Raw genomic sequence first — 24,466 nt, 5'->3', positions numbered from 1 at the left:
GAGAAAGGGTCGCAGCATTGGGAAGGTGGAGAACCACTGACTTCATGAAATGTTGAAAGTGCCATGGTAAATGCAGTGTCCTCAAAGACAACGGAAAAGGGGGAAAATGGCCAATGAACTGTCTAGGAAACTAAGGAAGGTTAAGTAGGAGAGATGACATTTGAGGCAACCATGAGGGTGCATGAGATTTTCTTCTTTAATTTGACAAATCTTCAGTGAGCACATAGTACCCCGGTCACTCTCTGACGGACTTGAGAAAGCTTAATAAACAACAGCTTAATAAAAGTCACTGAGCAATAATGCAGGGCCAGATTTGCCAGGAAGGGAACCAAGCTGAAGCTTCAGGCCCCCTCACTTGCCAACTTGCCACTTGCTGATTTTTTTTTTAATTAAATCATAGCTGTGTACATTAATGCAATCATGGGGTACAAGGTGCTGGTTTTACATACAATTTGAAATGCTTTCATCAAACTAGTCAACATAGCCTTCATGGCATTTTCTTAGTTATTGTGTTAAGACATTTATATTCTATACCTAGTAAATTTCACATGCACCCTTGTAAGATGCACCGTGGGTGTGGTCCCACCAGTGACCCTCCCTCCCCCAATCCTCTGTCCTCTCTTCTGTCTCCCTTTTCCCCTGCCAACACCCTTTTTTGTATTTTTGTAATCATAATTGTGTACTCTTTTTCTTCCATTGGACCCCTACCTTAAGTAAACCGCAGTTCCCCCCCCCCAAACTTAGAATATCCCGTGCCTGCTATGTTTAGAGGCAGAAAGGATATGTGATAGGGAAGATAGCAGGAAGCAAGCAGGGCCTTCCAGCAAAGGGATCCCCCTGCCAGGGAATCGAGGCAGAGGGTCACGAGACCCTCCCTGACACGAGCACGTGGGCAACTGGAAAAGGTGCATGACCAGAGGCCTGCACTGCACTACCAAGGAATTTCTATTTTATTCCCTACACAATAGATGATAGAGATTTTTTAGTAGGAGTCTGCATTTTAAAAAGGTAACTGTAGCAACTGTAGAAGGGAACAGATTGTTGAAAGGAAAAGACTAGAGAGCCAGGGACATCAGTCAGCAGCATAATGAAAGAGACCAGCAAGAAAATGTGGAAGACGGGGGTTCTGGCAGCGGAGGGGGAATTTAAGGAACACTTCAGAGAGGCGATCTGCCTGGAGACCCACTGGAAGAGGCACTAGAGGTGACTTTTGTAGTGTGAGTGCATTGTGATTTGGATAACAAATCTCTCGACTCAAAGAAAAATACAGGAGGAGTGAGTTTCATGGAGAAATTAATGAGCTGCATTTTGGATAAGTTGAACTTCTTCTACACTGTGCTTCTATCATTCCGAGAACATATGTATGTAAAATTCTAATTTAACCATCTACTTTTTGAAATGAGCTACTACACATTTGAAAGGAAAATCACTTATACATCACTCAGTGCTTATTATATCATCATTCAAGAAATCATATATAATGATTCAGGGATAGCCATTAATTAAATCACCATTTCTAAAAATACCAGGCAAAAAAGTCTTTCTTGCTGATAATAGATGAATCAAACAGGCTTTACCATAACTTGGCACCATCTTTGATAGCCAAAAAGATGGTTCTGAAATATCTGCAAATAGCTTCTAGGATGAAGAGGGTCAGAAGACTTCCCCACTTATGTCATTATCTGGAAAGTCACCAAGTAGGGAAGGAGAGGAACTGACATTAAACTCTACTTGAATCCCAGTGGAGGTTGGGGGTTAATGGAAGAAAGTTTAAAGTTGCACATAAGATGCATTTGGCAGAAGCAGTGAATTATATCTTCAATCCACATCAAAGAATACAGAACAGATTTGGTGCCTTGATAAAATTACTTGAATTAGACATTCAGCAAAGCATAAAGCAACATGATGTCTCAAGAAAAAGGTCATCTAAATGTCCCTCTAGGGCTGTTCACTGAGATTATTCTGAAGAGTAAACTCCTCGAGGATGAGGGACATCTGTTTCTGGTGCATGAGCTTTGCAGTGCCTATTAGATGTCATGATTTATTCATTGCCATCTAGCAGAAAAGCAATTGCAGGGGTGTCCCACTCCTAATTTAGTGCCCTGTTTGCCGGGCCAGGACACTGCTGTACACAATAGAGAGAAGAAATGGATGATCCAGAGTTGCCGTCAAAGTCACCCAGATAGGTTACCATCCATCAAAGAGTTCCTTCCTAGGGATTATGAATCAATACACCTGGGATTCTGACTGTACATCCTGACCACATTTCTGCTTTAAGGATTATAAATGTTTCTCCCTTTTCCTGAATTTATTTCAAACCTAGTTAAAGTTAATACCCCGGTTCTCTAAATATTTTTATGATTCTGCAAGCTGAAGTCTATTTTAGATATGTGTAGTGTTACCATTTGTTCATTTAGCAAACAGTCAGGGATTTTTAAAAATCATAGTGGGGTGCAGGGAAGGGAGTCGCTTGGGTATAGATGCAGAGAGTTCTGGAGAGCTGTTTCGTAACCGTGTAAAGAGACTTAACACTACTGCTCTGAATACTTAAAATGGCTAAATAGCAAAAAGAATAATAGTGGAGTAAAAGTTCTCATTCTTAAAATGTATTATGCCACAAGAAATCCCCAGGCCATTAGGGGATACCTCCGAACTTCAAAATTCCCTAAGGAAATCTGCTTTTTTTTCCCCACGCCTTTTCTGTACAAAGTTTCTAGTCTCATTCTTAGGTATATAGTGTATATTTGCCAAACAGAAACTGAGCAGCACATTCAACGGCCAGGCATACAATTTGAAGCTGTATTAAAAGAATTATGCATCTGCTGCCATAAGAAGTCGTGTGATTCCATAAACCAAACCCGTTAATGGTGCTAGAAAGCAAGGTTTGGTGATTCCAAATTCAAAGGCAAAAACTGTCCATTATTCTTCGCCAGTCTCTTCCCAGAGAAAGATAAAAATTAGAAATGATTTAAAACCCACCTATATAAAGACAATCATTTCTATTTTGTTTGAGAATATAAGTGGTTTTGCTATAATGTAATCTATGCGTGACAGAAAATCTTATCATCTGTCCCATTATCCACTAAAAATAGCACAGCTTTTGAGAAAAAATTGGATCAGCCATGGATCACTCAAACCTATGAAACTTTACAAACAGAATACTAAAAAAAAAAAAAAAAACCTAATAAAATACTAACACAGTTTAAAAGATTGTGTTAAATGCCTTGATGAACAAATACTACCAATATTAAATACAGATATAATAAATACGGGTATTTATTATAGTAAAGTACTATAGCTTGATAGAAAGGGGTGTCCAGAGGATTGAGGCCACTGAGCTTTTGTAGCAGCAAGGATATCGTTAAGGAGAATCAAGAAAAACCAAGCGAAGGAAACATCCAGGACAAGCAGTGGCCAAGCCAAGCCAGGAGTGGGAACGTGGGGGGAGTGCACGGGACCCTGAACAGTCCTGTTCCTCTGTGCCTTGCTGAGCCCCCGTGCAGCAGGCAGTGTGCTCTACGGTCTGCTGCTGTTACTTGGCGGCGAGAAATTAATTAAAGTACTGGGCAAATCACGTATGAATCATGGACATTTGGTATTAGTTTGACATTATCCTATATCACCAACCATGTTGAAGCTCCTGTGAATTATGTAAATACACGTTCTACCAGAACAGACTGTACCTACATTGCACATTTTTCTGAAAAAGCAAATAAGTTGTAGATTTGACTCAGGACAAATGAGGAACTGACTCGGTTCCTGCCCCTTCATCAAAAGCTCCCTTCAAATCTTTCTCTGTAGCCAAATAAGTAAGTTTTCCTCTAAAACTGGTACAAAATACAACCTATCTCAGAGAGTTGCTGAAACTGCTGGTTAAGTGCAACCGAGGGCTTCTGGATGTACAAGTAAGCAAAGAAAGTTTCAGTGCCTTCAAAACTGTAGTTAAATTTTGGTGTCAATTTGTCAGTAATAACCATTTGAAAATAGCAGTCATTAAATGCAGAGGCCTTTCATAAAGCCTGGTCCTTGGCCAACAACTTCAGAACTCCATAATGGTCTTGTTAAAAAGGCAGATTTTCTGGGACCCAACCCAGGACCAACATCAAGATAGCTGGCAGTGGGTCCCAGAAAGCTTCATTTTGTTAAGATATTCAAAGGGCTTTGGTGCTCTCTAAGTTTAAGAAGCTGTGTTATATTGGTTTCCAAGGGACAACATAGATAATAGTTGCCTCACAATATATGTTTCACAGCACATATTACATCTTCATGACAGGCACTGGTTGGGGGAAGGCATTGCAAGAAGAGTTTCAGGCAAGTGCTACCTGATACTAAGAGATATTATACCTGAGACAGTGACTTTCAGTGTGTGTCTCTCCTCTGGGCATTCAGGAGAGCACAGGTTATTTGCATCTTGGGCATAGGTCAATTCATAACCAGGATGTCTAGAATAGTTGGGAGAGACCAGGAGGAGGTCTGTGTAGGTACATTAACCCTACACACACCTGTATAGACAGAGAAGTTTGATAAATATCTAACTACTTCCCTACTGGATGGTTATTAATTAGCCAAGGGCCGCAGCCTGGATCCTTCTCTGAACAATTCTGCCAAGAGCTAAAATCCCAGCGCACAGCGAGCTTCCAGAACCCTATCCCAGGCATGACCAGCATGTGCTATGATGGGGCAGTGCCCACGACATATTCGTTAACTTTTTAAATTTCCCACACACACCCAGAAGTTCCCTGAAGAAAGTGCAAGCTCCTTGAGGCCTGCAGGACCTTCATCACGTAGATATAATGTCACTGGCAACTTTACTTTCCAAGGGGAGATGTGTAGAATCTACAAAGGCCGTGGCTCCAGCTAAGAATATGCCATTTTTCTTTTTTGTCTGGTTCATGCAGCCATCTCTGCCCAGAGAAACTTCCTAATTCTTTACCATTTAAGAACTATCTTATATTTACCTGTCTCTTGGCATCTTTCTTTTTCTTTTTTTTACTGTATGGGATTCGTTGAAGGTACAAAGAATTAGGTTACACTGATTGAATTTATTGGGTAATGTCCCTCTTATAATTGTGTCCCACCCCAAGAGGTGTGCCATGTACCATTACCTTCTATTCCCTTCCCTCCTCTCCTCTCCCCACTCCCTCATTCCCCTATCCCACCCCTTGTATTAACTCATCTACTGCCTTCATATTAAAATTGAGGTCATTGGATTTTGGGGGGGGGAGTCATTGAGGGTACAAAGAATTAGGTTACATTGATTGCGGTTGTTAGGTAAAGTCCCTCTTGTGATTGTGTCATGGCCCCAAGAGGTGTGCCATACACTGTAACCCCCCCATCCCTCTCCCTCCTCCCTTCTCCTGGCTCCCTCCTTCCTCTACCCCATCCCTTGTATTAACTCATCTACTAGCTTCATATTAGAATTGAGGACATTGGATTCTTGCTTCTCCATTCTTGTGATGCTTTACTAAAAAGAATGTGTTCCACCTCTATCCAGGTTAATGCAAACATGTAAAGTCTCCATCTTTTTTAGTGGCTTCATAGTATTCCATGGTCTACATATACCACAGCTTATTAATCCATTCCTGGGTTGGTGGGCATTTAGGTTGTTTCCACATTTTGGAAATTGTAAATTGAGCTGTGATGAACAGTCTAGTGCAAATGTCCTTAGGATAAAAGAACTTTTTTCCCCTAGGTAGATGCTAATAATAGGATTGCAGGATCAAATGGGAGGTCTAATTTGATTTCTTGGAGGATTCACCATACTTCCTTCTAAAAAGGTTGTATTAGTTTGCAGTCCCACTGGCAGTGTAAAAGTGTTCCCTTCTCTCCACATCCATGCCAGCATCTGCAGCTTTGAGACTTTGTGATACGGGACATTCTCACTGGAGTTAGGGTTTTGATTTGCATTTCTGCAATGATTAGGGATGATGAGCACTTTTTCATATGTTTGTTAGCCATTCGTCTGTCTTCTTTAGAGAAGGTTCTATTCATGTCTCTTGCTTAGTGAGATATGGGATTATTGGGTCTTTTTTTATTTATTAATTTGAGTTTTCTGTAGATCCTACTTATCAAACTTTTGTCTGATTCATAATATGCAAATATCTTTTCCCATTCTGAAGATTGTCTATTTGCTTTGGTTGTGGTGTCCCTAGCTGTACAAAAGCTCTTCAGTTTAATTAAGTCCCCATTTATTGTTGTTGTTGTTGTTGCAATTGCCATGGACATCTTCTTCATAAAATCTTTTCCCAGACCAATATCTTCAAGTGTTTTCCCCACACTTTCTTTGAGGATTTGTATTGTTTCATGTCTTAGATTTAAATTTTTTATCCATCTTGAATCAATTTTTATAAGTAGTGAGAGGTGCTGGTCCAGTTTCAGTCTTTTACATGTGGTTATCCAGTTCTCCCAACACCATTTGTTGAATTAGGGCTTCTTTTCCCCAGTATATGTTCTTGTTTGGTTTATCAAATATTGGGTGGCTGTAAGATGTTACTTTCATCTCATGGGTTTCTATTTGGTTCCAAATGTCAATGTCTATTTTTATGTCAATACCATGCTGTTTTGATCACTACAGCCTTATAGTATGGCCTGGTAGGGAGATACCCTCAGCTTTATTTTTATTACTACAAATTGTCTTGGCTGTATGGGGTTTTTTATGATTCCATACAAAACAAAGAATTTATTTTTTCCAAATCTTGAAAGTATGATGATGGTATTTTAATGGGGATTGCATTGAATCTGTAGATTGCTTTGATAAGTATAGACATTTTGACAAGGTTGAGTCTCCTCAACCATGAGCATGGTATGTTCTTCCATTTGTTAATATCTTTGGCTATTTATTTTCTTAGGGTTTTGTAATTTTCTTTGTAGAGATGCTTCACCTCTTTCATTAGGTATATTCCTAGGTATTTCATTTTTTTGACGCTACTGTGAAAAGAATTGTGTCCTTGATTAGCTTCTCATCTTGCCTGTTCTTGGTATATACAAGGCTTCTGATTTGTGGATATTGACTTTATTATCCTGAGACATTGCTGTATTCTTTGCTCACTTCCTGGAGTCTTGTGGTTGAGTCTTTGGGGTTCTTTAAGTATGAGAACATATTGTCAGCAAACAGGGAGAGTTTGAACTCCTCCCCTCCCATTTAGATACCCTCTATTTCCTTCTCTTGCCTGATCGTATTGGCTAGAACTTCCAGGACTATGTTGAATAGAAGTGGTGATAGAGAACAACCTTGTCTGGTTCTAGTTATAAGTGGAAAAGCTTTCAGTTTTACTCCATTCAGTAAAATATTAGCTGTGGGTTTGTCATAGATAGCTTTAGTCAGTTTAAGGAATGTGTCACCTGTGCCTATACTCTTCAGTGTTCTAATTAGAAAAGGATGCTGGATTTTATTGAATGCTTTTTCTGCATCTATTGAGAGGATCATATGGTCTTTGTTTTTGCTTCAGTTGATATGGTGAATTATATTTATGGGCTTGCATATGTTAAACCAGTCTTGCATCCCTGGAATGAAACCTACTTGATAATGATGAAGGATTTTTTTAATGTGTAGTGGTAATCTATTGGCTAGGATTTTTTTTGGTTGCAGCTGTCATTGCTGTTTAGCGGGCCCAGGCTGGATTCGAACCCACCAGCTCAGGTGTATGTGGTTGGCACCTTAGCAGCTTGAGCCACAGGTGCTGAGCCTATTGGCTAGGATTTTATTGAGAATTTTTGCATCTATATTCATTAGTGAAATTGGTCTGAAGTTTTCCTTTTTAGTTGGGTCTTTTCCTGATTTTGATATCAGGGTGATGTTTGCCTCATAGAACATGTTGCAGAAGATTCCTTCCTTCTCAATATTTTGGTATAATTCCTGCATTATGGGTATAAGCTCTTTTTTGAAGGCTTGATAGAATTTCTGGTGTGTAGCCATCTGGACCAGGGCATTTTTTTGCTGGGAAATTTTTAATTGTTTCTTCAATCTCAGTTCTTGAAATTGGTCTGTTCAAGAGATCTATTTCTTCTTGGTTGAGTCTAGGGAGAGAGTGTGATTCCAGGTATTGATCCATTTCCTCCACATTATCAAATTTCTGGGCATAGAGTTTCTTGTAGTACTCAGAGATGATCTCTTGTATCTCTGTGGTATCTGTTGTTATTTCTCCTTTATCATTTATGATTGAGGTTATTAGAGATTTTACTTTCCTGTTTCTTGTTAATCTGGTCAAAAGTTTATCAATTTTATTTATTTTTTTCAAAAAACCAACTTTTTGTATCATTAATTTTCTGAATGATTCCTTTGTTTTCAATTTCCTTAGTCTCTGATTTAATTATGGATATTTCTTTTCTTCTGCTGGTTTTGGGGTTAGATTATTCTTCTTTTTCCAATTCTATAAGATAGTTCATGAGTTTCTTGATGTGCTCTCTTTCTGTTTTTCAAAGGTAGGTGTCTAATGCAGTAAATTTCCCTCTTAAGACTGCTTTCTCTATATCCCACTGGTTTGGGTAACTTGTATCTTCATTGTTGTTATATTTGAGAAATTTAATGATTTCTTCTTTTATCTCTTCCTGAATACTATCATTTATTATAAGGTTGTTTAATTTCCATGTCTTTGTGTGGGGATCATGTTTTTGTTAGAGTTGAATTCCACCTTTATTACCTTGTGGTCTGAACAGATATAAGGTGTAATTTCTGTTCTTTTAATTTTGCTGAGGTTTGATTTGTATCCTAAATGTGGTCTATTTTGGAGTATGTACCATGAGCTGATGAGAAAATGTGTATTCTTTAACTTTGGGATGGTGTGTTTGTATATGTCTATTAATCCCACTTGTTCTAGGGTCACATTTAAGTCCTTTGTATCTTTGTTTAGTTTCTACTTAGAGTGTCTGTCTAGTTGTGTTGGGGGGAGTGTTAAAGTCCCCAGCTATGATGGTGCTATAAGATATCATATTGCTCCGACCCATCAAGGTCTGTTTCATAAATCCAGGAGCATTTAAATTAGGTGCATAAATATTTAAAATTGAAATGTCTTCTTGTTGTATTGTTCCTTTGGACAGTATAAAGTATCCATCTTTGTCTTTCTTAAATTTAGTTGCATTGAATCCACTTGTATCTGAAAATAAGATTACAAACCCTCATTTCTTCTGATTTCCATTTGCTTGAAACGCTATTTCCTATCCCTTAACCCTGAGTCTTGATTTGTCCTTCAAGGCTAGGTATGCCACCTAGAGACAGAATGTGGATGCTTTGTGCTTTTATTTATTTATTTATTTATTTTATTATTTTTTTAATTTTTTTTAATTTTTTTATTTTTTGCAGTTTTTGGCTGGGGCTGGGTTTGAACCCACCATCTCTGGCTTATGGGGCCAGCACCCTACTCCTTTGAGCCACAAGTGCTGCCTAGTTTGTTTTTTTATCCAATCAGCCAGCCTGTACCTCTTCACTACTGAATTCAATCCATTGACATTTATTGAGAGAATTGGTAAGCGTGGTGGAGTTCTATTCATCTTGTTTTGTGAAAGTCCATTGTGTAATTTTATCCTTTGCACCACTGTGGAAACTAAGTTTTGATCTTTAGCTTCTGGATGTTTACTCTGCTGGTGGTTCATTGCGATGGTCAGTATTGAGAATAGGTCTAAGTATTTCCTGTTGAGCTGGTCTTGTTGTGACAAATTTCCTCAGTGTTTGCATATGTGCAAAAGATTTGATTTCTCTGTCAATTTTAAAGCTAGGTTTATAGGATACAGAATTCTGGCTGAAAATTGTTTTGTTTAAGAATGTTGAAGATGGATGGCCATGCTCTTCTGGATTGGAAAGTTTCAGTTGAAAAGTTTGCTGTTAACCTAATGGCTCTGCCCTTGTAGATCAGTTGGTGCTTACTCCAGCAGCATGCAGAATTTTTTCTTTCATCTTGACTTTGGACAGGTTCATTATGATGTGTCTTGGAGAAGCTTTGTTTGAGTTGAGATGACCTGGGGTTCAACATCCATCTGAAAGGAGTGTATCAAGATCTTTAGCAAACATTGAAAAGTTTTCATTTGTGATAGTCTCCAGTAGGGCTTCTATTCCTTCAGGACAATCTTCTTCCTCTTCAGGGATTCCTATTTGAATGCCTAATGGAGTCTTATAGTTCTCTAAGTGACTATTCTTCTTTCTCTCTCTTCTTTTTTGCCTCTTTGACTACCTGGGTTAACTCAAAAACTTTATTCTCTATCTCTGAGGTTCATTCTTCTCCATGGTCTTATTTGATACTTTATACAGCATCTTAACATTCCCTGATTGTCTCCTTCATAAGCTCCACCATATCTTTTCTATATTCTACATATCTCTCCTCTGACTTTTGATTCTGTCTTTCCATTTTTTGGTCCATTTCTCTTATTGTCTTTATCATACATGTTTTAAATTCCCTGTCAACTCTATTAATTCTTTATAGATGGAGTCTTGTGCAGTAGTGGCCTCATGGTCCCTTGGGGGAGGTTCCTTTGCTTTGGTTTTTCATGTTTTGGTTTTTCATGTTCAGTTTTTCTGTTGGTTCCTCCTCATGTGTGCTTTCTACGTGTTCATCTTCTTGTCCTCATTTTCTCTTCTTGCTTTCTTCTTTGCTTCAAATTACCTAGACCAGAGCTTAGGTCAAAAGGAAGAGAAGGGTAATGGGCAAACAGGAAGAACGAGGAGCAAAAGAGAGAAAGAAGAAAATGAAGGAAAGAGAAAAATAAAAGAAAAAGAAAAAAAGGAAAGGAGATGACAGAAAAGAAGAATAAGACAGAATAAGACAGGAAGAGAGAATGAGAGTGATAGAAGAAATGGTACTGATTGCAAAAGTGTTAATGCCATTTCTGTAATTCAAGGATTTTGAGAGGCTGGGCTGGGTGGGTTCCTCAAAATCAGGATCTCCTTACCACCCTTAGTGTAGCCAAACTCTTCCTCATGACCAAAAATATAGGAGTCCTTTCTCTTGATAAAAGTAAATATGGAAGTTAAGGATAGAACAAACCAAACAAATTAGCAAAAAAAAATAATAATAATAATAATGAAACAAAACCAAAAAAGCTCAAGTAGCAAAAAAACTACAGTAATCTCAGCAATATAGATAAGAAGAGTAAAAAATGAAAAAAGTAAAAAATAAATAAAAATTTAAAAAATATTTTAAAAATTTTATATATAGTGGAAGAGACCAACTTTAACCAGAATATATATGTTGTAATATGTCACCAGGACACCAGGTGACATTGCGGCTTTTTTAGAAGATGGAGAACCCAACCAGCAACCTCTGTGGTTCTAATCCCTAACTTAGTTGCCTTCAGTGATCACCTGATTGTCTCTTCAGCATTCAGACCCTGCTGAGTTGGGATCTTAAAGCTATTTGGAATCCTTCAGAGGCAGGTCTCACAGTGCTCCCTGACTCCAGTTCCCATTGGGTGCAAGAGTACCTCAACCTGTCTCAAGAATTGAGTTCTGATCCCAGCAGGTGGAATTAAGACACCATGCTTTAGGCTTCTGCTAAGACCTTCTCATGACCTTCCCACAATGGCAAGTCCCTGGCCACCAAGACCTTCCCAGTATGGCTCTCTCATCAGCCACCAAACTGATGGCAAATCCACTTTAACCAGTATTCAAATCTGGTTTCTGTATACCGTTTGAGTCCACCCACTCTTCCAAGCCTTTCATTCAATGTGCAGCTTCCTCCCAAAACCAAAAACTCCTGAAAGTCTTCCTCCCATCATGGACCTCGATGGGGGGCCAGTCAATCCTGGCAGGTTGCAATCACTTGCCTAATGTAACAGATTTCCTCCACTCCAGATCCCATGCTCACCACTATCTTACTGTGCTCCCTGAGTTATGACTCTGGGTAAGGTCCCCATGCCAGGTATGGCTGGACTCTCTCTTTTTCCCCCAGTCATATTAGGAGAACTCAACTGAATGATCCTTCTGGTCTGCCATCTGCTTTGCCCAACAAAATGGTCTGTCATTCAGACCATTTCCAAATCCATTTCATTATTAATTCAGTTCAGGTTACAAGGAGCTATATAGTTCCAGAAGCTAGGAAATCCAAGTAAATCTAGTAAATTTCCTAAGTGGCTTCTAAGTGCTTGGAGCCTCTAGTGTAAAAGTCAAGGACCTTTCCCCAGTACTTAGAAGTCTTCTAATATCCATTTAGAGGGCAGTAATTAGGGTGGGATTGACTCTATTACATGAAAAAGGTGGTGGTGTACCAGTACTACAGAAAGGTGCAGGTTGCCAACGTCAGATGTCACAGACTTCCTAGTTTCACTGGGGGAACCAGCACAGATCTACATCCTCATTCCATAATCCCAACCTATGTAACCCCCAAAGCACTTCCAAGTCATCCTAACCTGATAATGCTGAGAGTTCCCATCCATCATCTACTCATACCATTAGTTAACAGATGATCTAAATAGACTAGTGACTATCATGAAAAACAGAAGAGCCAGCCTGACAATAACAGCTGGACCCTGGTATTCCCAGGAGCTGGTCTTATATCTGGACCATAGTGTGTTCTTCTGTTGAACCTAAACCATTTCATAGAACACCAACATCAGACAAGACCACTCTGTGTTCACCATGAAATAAGACAAAAAACAAGACCATTGTGATCGTATCTAAACACAGACAAGGGAAAAAGAAAAATATTGTCTATTCCAAAAAAATGATCAATCATATCCCTTTTCTGGCTAATAGAAATGACTACCACTGCTCATCAATTATAGCTTTAGGCCTACTCTATCTCTCCTGCCTTCTAGATAAAATTATTATTTTAAAATATCAAATGATAGAATTATTTCCCTTCCTCACAGCATTTAGTCGAAAGAAAAACCTCAGTTCCCTAAACCCTCCACGAATCATCTAAGGCAAGCCCAAATCTGATAATTAGTTCTTTCTACACCTCTTACTGAAATTGCCCCTTGTTTCCCATGTTTTCTTGTCCTTTTTTTTGCAACGAGTCCATTAACCAGTTTCTTTTGATTATATGTATGAATTGAGAGTCTTCAACAGGCTTTAACAATCCTTTTCGATAGGTGAATGTACAAATTAGAAGTTTAGGGAAATGTTAAGAACCATTTCCCTTTCCAGCACATGTGCTTTGTTTTGATCAATGAGAAGTACTATCCAGTTATAACAATTGGTGTTCAAACTTGAAGAGAAGCGGGGGAAAAACTTGGGCACACAAACAGTTTTACCAGACTTTCCACTTTTACCTAATGTGGGAATCATGCTGCCTGATAACTGGTACTCAGGCTAGTATCATTAATTGCTATTCTGTTGAAATTTACATTCTTAAGCAATGCTTTCATTTGGACTGGTCTCGTTTCATTCTACCATTTGGCTTCTGCCAAATTTTATAATTATTATAATATCAAATTATTTTTTAGTTGATATAATTCTATTTTTATTTAATGGCAAACAACTAGAACCTTAGTTGCCTAAATCTTTGGGTCCTCTAGACAAGAGACTCATTCTCTTGCCCAAACTGGGGCAGTGGAGTAATCATAACTCACTGCAGCCTCAAACTCCTGGGCTCAAGCACTCCTCCTGCCTCAGCCCCTCAAGTAGCTGGGACTAATTTCTGGGAGTTTTTGTTGGAATTGTTAGAGCTCTGTTTCAGGAAAGTGATAACTTGCAAATTGCTTCTGTGATTAGAAAAAGGATGGGGCTAAGTAAAATTAGCCCCAGAATTTTAACAGCCTACCAAATGTCTTTGGTTCCCAGAAGACCATAGTTTCTGGCCAAGTTTCCCTTCCAGCAAAGCAATGATATTTGAAATGTTGACAAGTCATAAGTAGAGCCAAGGACAAATAATACAGTGAAAAATAAGCATTTCTTTAAAACTATGCAACTGAAGTGGCCATTATAGTCATCAGAAAGAATTCAATACTATGACTTAAGAAGCAACATAGTCTAGGATTAAACCTAAATGTGATAAAAGTTCAAAATTAAGTGCAGAAATGGGATGAATGGACAGAACTTGACTAAACCACCATATCAATTTCTCAGTGAGGGGAATTAGAATTAGGAATTTCTAGAGCAATTTTAGAGTATATATTTGAAGAAAGAGGAAAGAGATAAATTTATTCCATCTATAAAATTTTTAGTGCCTATTTGTGCCAGCCATGGCTCCAAGCACTGGGGATACAGTGTTAAGAATGGAGCGGGGAAGTCCCACAGTCTTTACTCTTACAATGGGGAAAACAGATATTAACATATCGATTGTAATGGGTTGAATTGTGACCCCCTCCAAAGGTAGTCTGGGTCCTAATGGGAATATGTGAACGTGACCTAATTTGGAAAGAGAGTCTTTTCAAATGTACTTAAAGATCTCAAGATGAGACCATACTGGATTGCTCTAAATCCAGTGATAAGTATCCTTAACAGGAGACAGAAGAGAAGAAGAACAGGTAGAGATAAAGGCAGAAAGTGGGGTGCTGTGACCATAAGCCCAGGACCCCAAGAGCCACCAGGAAGTAAAAGGAAGGATTCTCTCCTAGAGCCTGTAGAGAGAGCCCAGTGCAGTCAGTACCTTGATTTTGGACATTTGGCCTTCAGAACTTTGAGAAAATAAATTTCTATTATTTTATTATATATGTATTTTTTATTGTTTAGGATTCATTCAGGGTACAAAGAATTAGGTTACACTAATTGCATTTGTTAGGTAAAGTTTTAACCCATCCAGTTTGTTGCAATTTGTTATGGCAACTCCAGGAAACTCAAATGACAATTATTGATACAAATGAGATATAATTAAAAGTTGCAGACTGTGAAACACAATTGCATTAAGCAGATAACAGAGGTACTAGACCTAAACTTGGCCATCAGAGAAGCTTTCTAAGCTGTGATAGCCAAAGATCCTAGAAGAACTTTTGAGAAGGCTAAATGCATGCAGACCTAAAAGACAATTTTAAGAGTTTAAAAAAGAGAGAGGACATTTTGCAATGTGTTAAGATTTTATGTGTACCAATATGTAATTAATATGATTATATAAGTTAAATACTGATTAATGACAAACTTAGTATTAAGTTTTCTTACTTAGAAACCTATGATGTAGCACAAGTGCCCTGCCAAACTAATACTTTTCTAAACTAACAAAAAAATAAGAATAAATACAGAGCAGAAAGGTCCTCCTCCTTCCTTCTGTGTTAATTTGGGCAGCTGGGAGGCAGGCCATCTGTTACCAGGTCTAAGGAGTACCTCAAGTGTCTTCCCAGTCCCCACATAGAACTCACCCCGAGGCTGCTGGAAGGCACTGGTGACACCTGAACCAGGAGTGTGCTCAGCCCTGAGCCCAAAGACAGGTGGAGTGCTTCTCAGAAGTAGGGCAGGCCAGTAAGTGAGCACCGCACAAGAACCAGAAGAGCCATCATATTAGTGCCAGATTGAATTATGGCTTTTTTTAATTACAAGGAAATTATTTTTAATTTGAATAATTTATTATTTAATAAATGCCCCCTAAGTCACCAGGCACTATTTTAAACACTTTGTGTATATTAACTCATTTAAGCTTAACAAATCTATGAAAAAATATAAAAAATTCATAATCCTATTTTATAAGTGAGGAAACTGAAGTGCAGAGAGCTAAAGTAAATTTCCCATAGTCACACAGCTAGGAAGTGGAAGAAGGGGGATTCAGACCCAAGTTGCCTGGCCCCAGAATTCCCACTTTTAATCACTGCATTTTCTATTATCTCTCCAATCTCAATAAAAATTAAAAAATGATAACCATTGCACCTGTGGCTCAAAGGGGTAGGGCACCAGTCCTATATGCCAGAGGTGGTGGGTTCAAACCCAGCCCCGACCAAAAACGGAAAAGAAAAAATGATAGCCATCAACAATATTAAAGATAGAGCAATAAGAAAGATATAACTATCATCTTCATTTACCAAGGAAGGAAGCAAGGCCCAGAGAGGTTAAGGAACTTGCCCAAAATCACACAGATACTAGATGGGAGCCTAAATTTGATCCCACAGAGTCAGACTCCAGAGCCTATGGAATTAACTACCACTATAGTTACTCCAATCCCAACTATTTGCCTTTGTGCTGGGAAACAGTCCTACTTTGTTCATATTCTTGGTTTACTTATTGCTTCCTGCTCCCGTATACATAAAGCCAAATCTAGGTTCTAATGTCTCTAATAAGGGCATTCACCTTAACCATACAAAATGGGACTTTGTCTTAACTTCTTCTAATTTTTCTATTCATATACTTTTCAAATAGCAATAGTAAGAAATAGCTATTATTTTTTGAACTCTTACCATGTGCCAGACCCTTTATTATATGATTTACTTCTACTATTCCAAGGGATCTTCCCAAAAATCCTGTGGGTAGTTTTTTTTTTTTATTTTCATAGTACAGATGAGGAGACTGAAGCTCACAAATGTTAAAATCTCCCCCAAATAACACAGGGTGCTACCAGAGCTAGAATTTTAGCCTAAGTCTATACACTTTTCAAAGTCTATACACTTGGTCATGACATAAACCACCCTCACTTCTTAAATAGATCTGAATATAGTTATTGGTAATCACATGAGAAAAGGACACATTGGGATGGCCAGAGGTTCTGCAAGGGCCCGTCCTTACCCATGGAATGTCAGGTGGCTATTTGCAGTACAGACCTGCAATGGCTGGTGAACATCTTGAGGCTGTCCTGATAAAGTTCTGGTATTTGTGTTATGCTGTGATCCAGGATCACAAACTTTGCAGTTTACAACTACTTATCACCTCATCCAGATGTGATCGCCTTCCCTAAGGAAATGATGGATAAGAACCTATACACAGTAGGTGGATTGGAACCTTGAAATATCTGCATATTAATTTATAGGATAAGTAAATTATAAGAAAAACAGGGGTGTGAGACCTACTGACTTAAGTCCACCTCAAACTCAAAGTCAGGAAGTTGGAAGATGCTTATTCTTCCGGGGTATTTTCAGAACATCCTGAAGACGTATACTGACTGGGTCAGAAAATTATGGGCACTGGAGTAAAGCATACCCCATACACATATCAGCCTCTTTGCACCTATGCATCCTTAGGAAAGTGACTTAGCCTCTATGAATCTGAGTGTTCTCTTCATTAAACATGTATCTATAAGGCTGGGCACTGTGGCTCACACCTATAATCCTAGCACTCTGGGAGGTCAAGGTGGGTAGATTGTTGGAGCTCAGGAGTTCAACACCAGCCTGAGCAAGAATAAGACCCCTGTCTAAAAATAGCTGGATGTTGTGGCAGACATCTATAGTCCCAGATGCTGGGAGGCTAATGCACGAGAATTGCTTCAGCCTAAAGAGTCTGAGCTCTTAGGTGGCTCATAGCTATGATGCCACAGCCCTCAACCCCAGGGAAACTGAGTGATTCTGTTTCAAAAAAAGAAAAATGTTTCTACGATTATTTCTTATCTCAAGGCAACATTGAAAAGATTAGCAATAGCTATTAAGTGGGTGATGCTTTACAAGTCTCAGATGGTCACACAGATGCCCTGTGGTTGGTTGGTTGGTTGGTTGGTTGGTTTTAAGACAGAGTCTCCATCACTCTGGGTAGAGTGTTGTGCCCTCATAGCTCACAGCAACCTCAAACTCTCAGGTTTGAAGAGCCTCTGGCCTCAGCCTCCTGAGTAGCTGGGACCACAAGCATGTGCCACCATGTAGGGGCCAGCTCCCACACAACCCGTGGGTATCCCCAGTGCTTGGCAGAGACAAGAGAATGAAAGAGATAAAGACAAAGAAACAAAGTAAAATTCAAAAAGAGTGGGCCCAGAGGACCGATGCCACCAATGCGAGAGACAGCAAAGGCCCCGTGCTCTGGGTTAACTCAGTATTTATTACATTCGTTATCATTAACTCAGCAAATGAATAATCACAGCAGAAAGCGAAAACCCTGTACTATACATCATCATTCTTTGCGGTACTTGCAATTTCAACTAAGCTACTCTTTAACTAACTTCTATAATCTTTACTGTTCCACCTTATACTAATTATAAACTAAAGAAATAGAATGCCATTTAGAGAACAAAGAACCAGACTTAGAAACAGGATGTGAAAGCAGTCGGCAGGTTTGACCACACACACAGTTTCCACAGGAGGCAATTAAGTCTCTGGGTCCCTGTGGGGCAGATAGGCTGACACCATACCTATATGGAGAGTGGGGGAGAAAGAAACTTTCTCTTATATAACCCCAAGAGATTGTTTGTCTTATCAGAGAGCCAGCTGCCCATACTGTTCCCAGCTCATCTTGCAAGGCTTATTCATCCCCTAGAGATCTTTGTACAGGTTCTCTATGGGGGAAAAGTAAGGCCTCAGTAAGACAATTCTTGTCCTGTTTTCCAAGGCCTATGCTGTTGTGTTCAACAGACTTCTGGGGCTCCTGCTACACATTGGGGTCTCTCTACAGACATACTCTCTGAGATAGCCATATCTTCTATCTTTATCCCTTGCCTCACAATCTGCATTCCCTAATTGTTAAAATATTTCATAATTTACCATCTAAATAAATGCTTCAATAGGACTCTGCCTCTACTACTCTGCCCAGTTCTCCCACATTTCCACCCACGCCACCACATCTGGCTAGGTTTTCTATTGTTAGTAGATAGGGGGTCTCACTTTGTTCAGGCTGATCTCGAACTTCTGAGCTCAGGCAATCCACCTGCCTTGGCCTCCCAGAGTGCTAGGATTATAGGCATGAGCCATTGCACCCAGTCTGTCCCCTGTCTCTTAATATAGGCCCCTGCCTGCCACCTGACTACTTATCCAAACACCTTTTCCCCCAAAACAGGACTGGAGGAAAACTGACAATTCACCATTTACTTTCCTATATCACAACAAAATACAATTCTTGATTTTACAAATTCTTTTGTGTCCATTGTCCTTTAGACCCACTGCTTTCTGACAAAATGTTAGTTTCCTAAGAAGACTTCTCCACGTCTTTATGCAGGGCAAGTTCCTTGGAACCTTGCTGTGGGGAAGCTACTCTCTTCTGCAGAATGAGGATTCCTTTTTTAGCATGTACCCCAGAAAACAGTATTTAGACTCATCTCCAGAGTAGCAGTTATTTTAGGTAGAGGTACCTAAAATATGAAGGTGTGTCTCTCTACCCTCTGCATACAGCACAATTCCCTCACCTCTACTAGCATTAAAGGATGGCAGCAAACTGTTACCTCAATATCAAAAATCTATCTCTGTAATGGATTCAGAGGAAAGTCCCAAAGATGATTATAAAGGATTAGAAAATCTAATGTGTACAGAAAAGGGAAAGATAACAACATTCTTTATCTTATACAGGCAAGAAACCAGCTATTCCTCACTAAAGGCCAGAATACACACACACACACACACACACAGAGTGTGTTCCAGTATAAGGGGTTAAGAAAAATATCTGAAAATCATGTTAATTGTGGATATGAGTTAAATTAAGATGCTCTTGACTCCCCTCTTTGGAGACTTAAAAGATGTGGTTTAGACACATCTACTGGGGACCGTTTGGTACAGTCCTAGATGTGTCCTTGCCCAAGGGCTGACAGATGGATTGAATGACCTCTCAGCATCCCTTCCAGACTCACACTTCTATTTTTCTATGATCGTTGGACTGGCATGTTAGCTGAGTCAGATTTGCCCTTGCAAGATAGTAAAGTCAGTTGCTTGAAAAGAAACAAGTAGACTCTTTGGGCCCAAAATAAAAGCCTTTCTACCTTGTTCCAGATTAAATTATACCATTAGAGGTTGATTTCCTTGCCTCACAAAGTATTTTTGGTCTTCTGGAGTTCCCTAACAGAATGCAAACACTGATGCCAAAGTGATATACTTAACTGTATCAAATAAGGGCTTAGCAGAGGTTCAGGCCCTGCAACAGGACCAGGACTAAATATGCAGGAAGAGGAGACCCAAAGCAGGCAGGTAAGACAGAGGCAAGACTGTAAAGACAAATGTGCCACACTGGAAATGTTGCCTGAAGCTCCTGCAAAAATAGCACCCTCTCTCCTCTCTCCTGTCTGGGTTTTGTGTTTTTTTTTGATGAAGGCAGAACTCTACCAAGGGAGAACACTGACTGAGGCAGGAGGATACTACAGTAAGGTGACTCTTGCTTTCCTGTGAAATACTGAACACATAGTGAATGTGCACTGGACTACTACACGGGAAAAGCCTACACTCATGCAACAAACAGGGATTGGGAGGCTAATGTACATGAGGCACTATTCCAGCCACTTGAGAGAATGGCCAAACTCACAAGCCCTTTGCCCTCACAGAGCTTACATAACAAGAGCTTGTTATGTCATGAAAGCAGCACAAGGTGCTCTAAGACAAGGAGATCTACTCTAGTGGCCAAGTCCTGCCTGAAAAGGGATGTTTCTGTTAACATGCAAAGGCTGAATAGAAATTGGAAAAAGGTATGTGCTGGGAGAGAAGTTCATTTAAAGTTACCAAAAGCAGGCTCAGCACCCATAGCACAGTGGTTACAGCACCAGCCACATACACCGAGACTAGTGGGTTTGAAACCAGCCTGCGCCAGCTGAAACAATGACAACTGCAACAAAAAATAGTCAGGCATTGTGGTGGGCACCTATAGTCCCAGCTACTTGGGAAGATGAGGCAAGAAAATCTCTTAAGTCCAAGAGTTTGTGGTTGCTGTGAGCTATGATACCATAGCACTCTACCAAGGGCAACTTGAGACTCTGTCTCAAAAATAAATAAATAAAATAAAATAAATGTGAATAAAAATAAAGTTACCAAAAGCAATTCAACACAATCTCCACCAAAATAGCAAAGTCATATTTCACAGATCTAGAAAAAAATAATACTATGCTTAGCTAGGAACCAAAAAGAAGCCTAAATAGCAAAAGCAATCTTAAGGAAAATAAACAAATCTGGAAGCAGCACATTACCAGACTTCAAACTATACTGCAAGTATATAGTAACCAAAACAGCATGGTATTGGTGCAAACATAGAGACCTTTACCAATGATACAGAACCATCTACCTATAAGCAACTGATCTTCTACAAAGCAGATTGCAACATACACTGGACAAAAGAATCCATATTCAATACATAGTGCTGGGAAAACTGGATATCCACATGCAGAAGAATGAAATGGGACCCCTGTTTCTCACCATTCACAAAAATTAATTCAAGATAGAAAAAAAGACTTAAATATAGTACATGAAACCATAAAAACAGAGACAGAGTCTTCTGCAGAGACATATAGTGAAAATTCTTCTAGATGTCAGCTTAGGCAAATAATTTATGTCTAGGACCCCAAAGATCATTATAGCACAACAAAAATAAATAAATGGGACTTGATTACATGAAAAGACTTCTGCATAACTAAGGAAATAATCAATAGACGGCTTACAGAATGGGAAAAAGTATTCACAAACTATACAACCAACAAAAGATTAATATGAAGAATCTGCAAAAAACTCAAATCAGCCAAAAACACAAAACCCCCTTAAGAAGTGGGCAAAAGGGCTGGGCACAGTGGATCACACCTGTAATGTCAGCCCACTCTGGGAGGCCAAGGCAGGTAGATTGCCTGAGCACAGGAGTTAGAAAGAGTGAGACCCCCATCTCTACTAAAAATAGAAAAACCAACCCGGCATTATGGCAGGGACCTATAGTCCCAGCTACTCTAGAGCCTGAGGTAAGAGGATCTCTTGCGTCCAAGAGTATAAGATTGCTGTGAGCTGTGACACCACAGCACTCTACCCAGACTGACAGAGTAAGACTCTGTCTCGAAAATTAATTAATTTACTAATTAAGTAAAAAGTGAAAAAGACTCAAACAGAAGTTTTTCAAAAGAAGATAGACAATGGTCAACATACATGTGAAAAATGTTCAATGTCAATAATCATCAGTAAAATGCAAATTAAAACCACAGTGAGGTATCTCCTTACCCTCTAATAATAGAATGGCTATTATTAAAAAGTCAAAAAATAATAGATGCTGGTGTGGTTGCAGAGAGAAAGGACTGCTTACACATTGTTGGTGGGACTGCAAACTAGTACAACCTCTATGGAAAATAGTATGAAGATTCATCAGAGAAATAAATATAGACTTACTATTTGACCCAGCAACCCACTACCGGATATCTACCCAAAGGAAAAGAAGACTTTTCATCAGAAAGACACATGCACTCAAATGTTTACTGCAGCACAATTCACAATTACAAAGATAAGGAATCAACCTAAGCACCCATCAAATCACGACTAGATTGACAAAATGTGGTATATGTATATGTATGGTATGGTATATGTACTACTCAGCCATATAGTAAAAAGAAATAAATTAATGTCTTTTGCAGAAATTTGGATGGAACTAGAGAACATTATTATTTTTCTTTTCTTTTCTTTTTTTTTTTTTTTGAGACAGTCTTACTATGTCAACCTTGGTAGAGTGCCGTGGAGTCACACCTCACAGCAACCTCAAACTTTTGGACTAAAGTGATTCTCTTGCCTCAGCATCCCAAGTAGCTGGGACTATAGGTGCCTGCAACAATACCCAGCTATTTTTTTGTTGTTGTAGTTGTCATTGTTGTTTGGCAGGCAGGCCCGGTCTGGATTCAGCCCTGGTGCATGTGGCCGGCACCCTAGCCTGGAGAATATTATCTTAAGTGAAATAGCTCAAGAATGGAAAAACAAAAACCCCATGTACTCTTTAATAAGTTAGATCTAGGCAGTGGGCACAGAGGGTAAAGTGGGTAAAATCATTGAAATTCAGGAAAGGGGGAAGGAGAGGAGGATGGGTAAAAATTTACCTAATGGGTACAACAAATGCTATTTGGGTGACGGGCACACTAAAAGCCCTGACTCCAGGATTGCAAAGTCTATCCATGTAACAAAAACATGTGTACCTCTTTAATATTATGAATTAAAAAAAATAAGATCATGTTACCAAAAGCTGTTCTGGCTACCTCAATTTGCTTGCATAGTAGGTTACAGGGTAATTTGTATCTTTCTTCATTATACTTACTCTACTATTTGCATATGAAATAATTTTAGAACAATATCAAACTTATACTTAAACCTATTTTATCTCATTTTTATCTTGTGCCTTTAATGTATTCATCTTCAAACTATTACTTATGAACTATGATCAAATTCTCTATGGATATGATATAATTTGAAGCACAAATTCAAAATCAGATAGGACTTTTATCCTGATGATCCGACCATCGAGTCTCATCTGAAACTGTCTGGTGTTACTGCGTGTAAGAAGATGATGTGTTTGACATTGTGACATGGACTTTTCCCCACCTACACTGAGCATGAATGACAGGTTGGTTCCTGCACTGCAGGTGGACCTGTGGCAGCCCAGCAGTGTCTCCCATGTATCAGAGGGAACAGTCACTGATGTCCACATTCCCCAGAATGGTTCTCAAGCCCTGTTAGCCTTCTTACGGGAAGCCAACATCCAGTACAAGTAAGCATTCCTTTTCACTTGCTATAAAATTCAGTTGTATTAACTGGGTGTGGTGGTGTGTGCGCCTCATCCCAGCTACTCAGGGGCTGAGGCATGAAGATCACTTGAGCCCAGGAATCTTTGAGGTGGCAGTTAGCTATAGGGACTGACAATTAAGTCTGTGAACTCATCCTAGAAAAAGTGCTATATATTTCATTACTGAATGTCACTATAACCACCTTTGAAGTACTCTCTTGGCCATCTGGTCAACACAGGGCTGTTCAGCCATGAGGTGTGTTGTACTTTGTCTATGATGAGTTCACAAACATCAATTGTCAGCTCTCGTACAATGACAGCTTTTATAGTCATTTCAGACAAAAAAGTTCCAAAACTGCTCTGAAGGGTGGACTAAGCACAGGCACTGGTACATAGCTTCTCAAGGGGAGTCGCTCAAAGGTGGGTGACCATGGTGATTCAGCAATGAGGTGCATAGCACTTTTTCTAGCATGAGTTTCCCAACTTAACTGTCATACCTTCATATGGTAACACCACTGCACGCTAGCCTGGGTGACAGAGCAAGACCCCATCTCAAAAGGAAAAAAGATTGATTTCTATTAAAGTGAACAAAATGATAGCTACAGTCAAGTTATTTATCAAGTGCTTATAACAGCATTTTAGGTATAATGTTTCTTTTTTTTTTTTTTTTTTTTTTAGAGAGCCAGGAAGGCCATTTATTAGTTAACACCAAGGAGTAGGTAGTCTTCCGCTTGCAGGTAGGGTGGCCTGTGGTAGCAGTAGCCATAATTATGCTGCTTTTTTGGGTTTGGTCTTGTTTTTCATGGTGGGCACTGCTCAGAAGCAAAGTCCTCCTCCCAGATTCCAGTCACTGGATTGCTCCTGACTATTGAGCATTTCCTCTTGTTTTCAGGCTCTAGATTTAAATCTAGGTGTTGACTCTTTTGTTGCTTTGGGGGTAGTGTCTGTGATCCTGCCTTTATTCTTTTTTTTTTTTTTTATTGAATGGTAACTATGTACATCAATGCACTTCTGGGGTACAGTGTGGGGTTTTCACATGCAATCTGAAATACTTCC

The 24,466-nt window shown here is 39.3% G+C and overlaps 1 protein-coding gene across 1 annotated transcript in view; it reads left to right on the top strand.

The window, feature by feature from the left end:
- Window positions 1-24,466, top strand: part of CPA6 (carboxypeptidase A6) — a 279,926-nt gene that overhangs the window by 171,431 nt on the left and 84,029 nt on the right. Inside the window, exon 3 of the mRNA XM_003797251.2 lies at window positions 23,271-23,395. Within this exon, the coding sequence (XP_003797299.1) occupies window positions 23,271-23,395 (125 nt within the window). The remainder of the gene's footprint in view (window positions 1-23,270; window positions 23,396-24,466) is intronic.

Source organism: Otolemur garnettii, unplaced genomic scaffold (genome assembly GCF_000181295.1).
Source record: "Otolemur garnettii isolate 467f Iridium unplaced genomic scaffold, OtoGar3 scaffold00113, whole genome shotgun sequence".
In the NCBI taxonomy this organism is placed as follows: Eukaryota; Metazoa; Chordata; class Mammalia; order Primates; family Galagidae; genus Otolemur; species Otolemur garnettii.
Note: the sequence above shows the minus strand (reverse complement) of the source record. Positions and strands in the feature narration are given on the sequence as shown.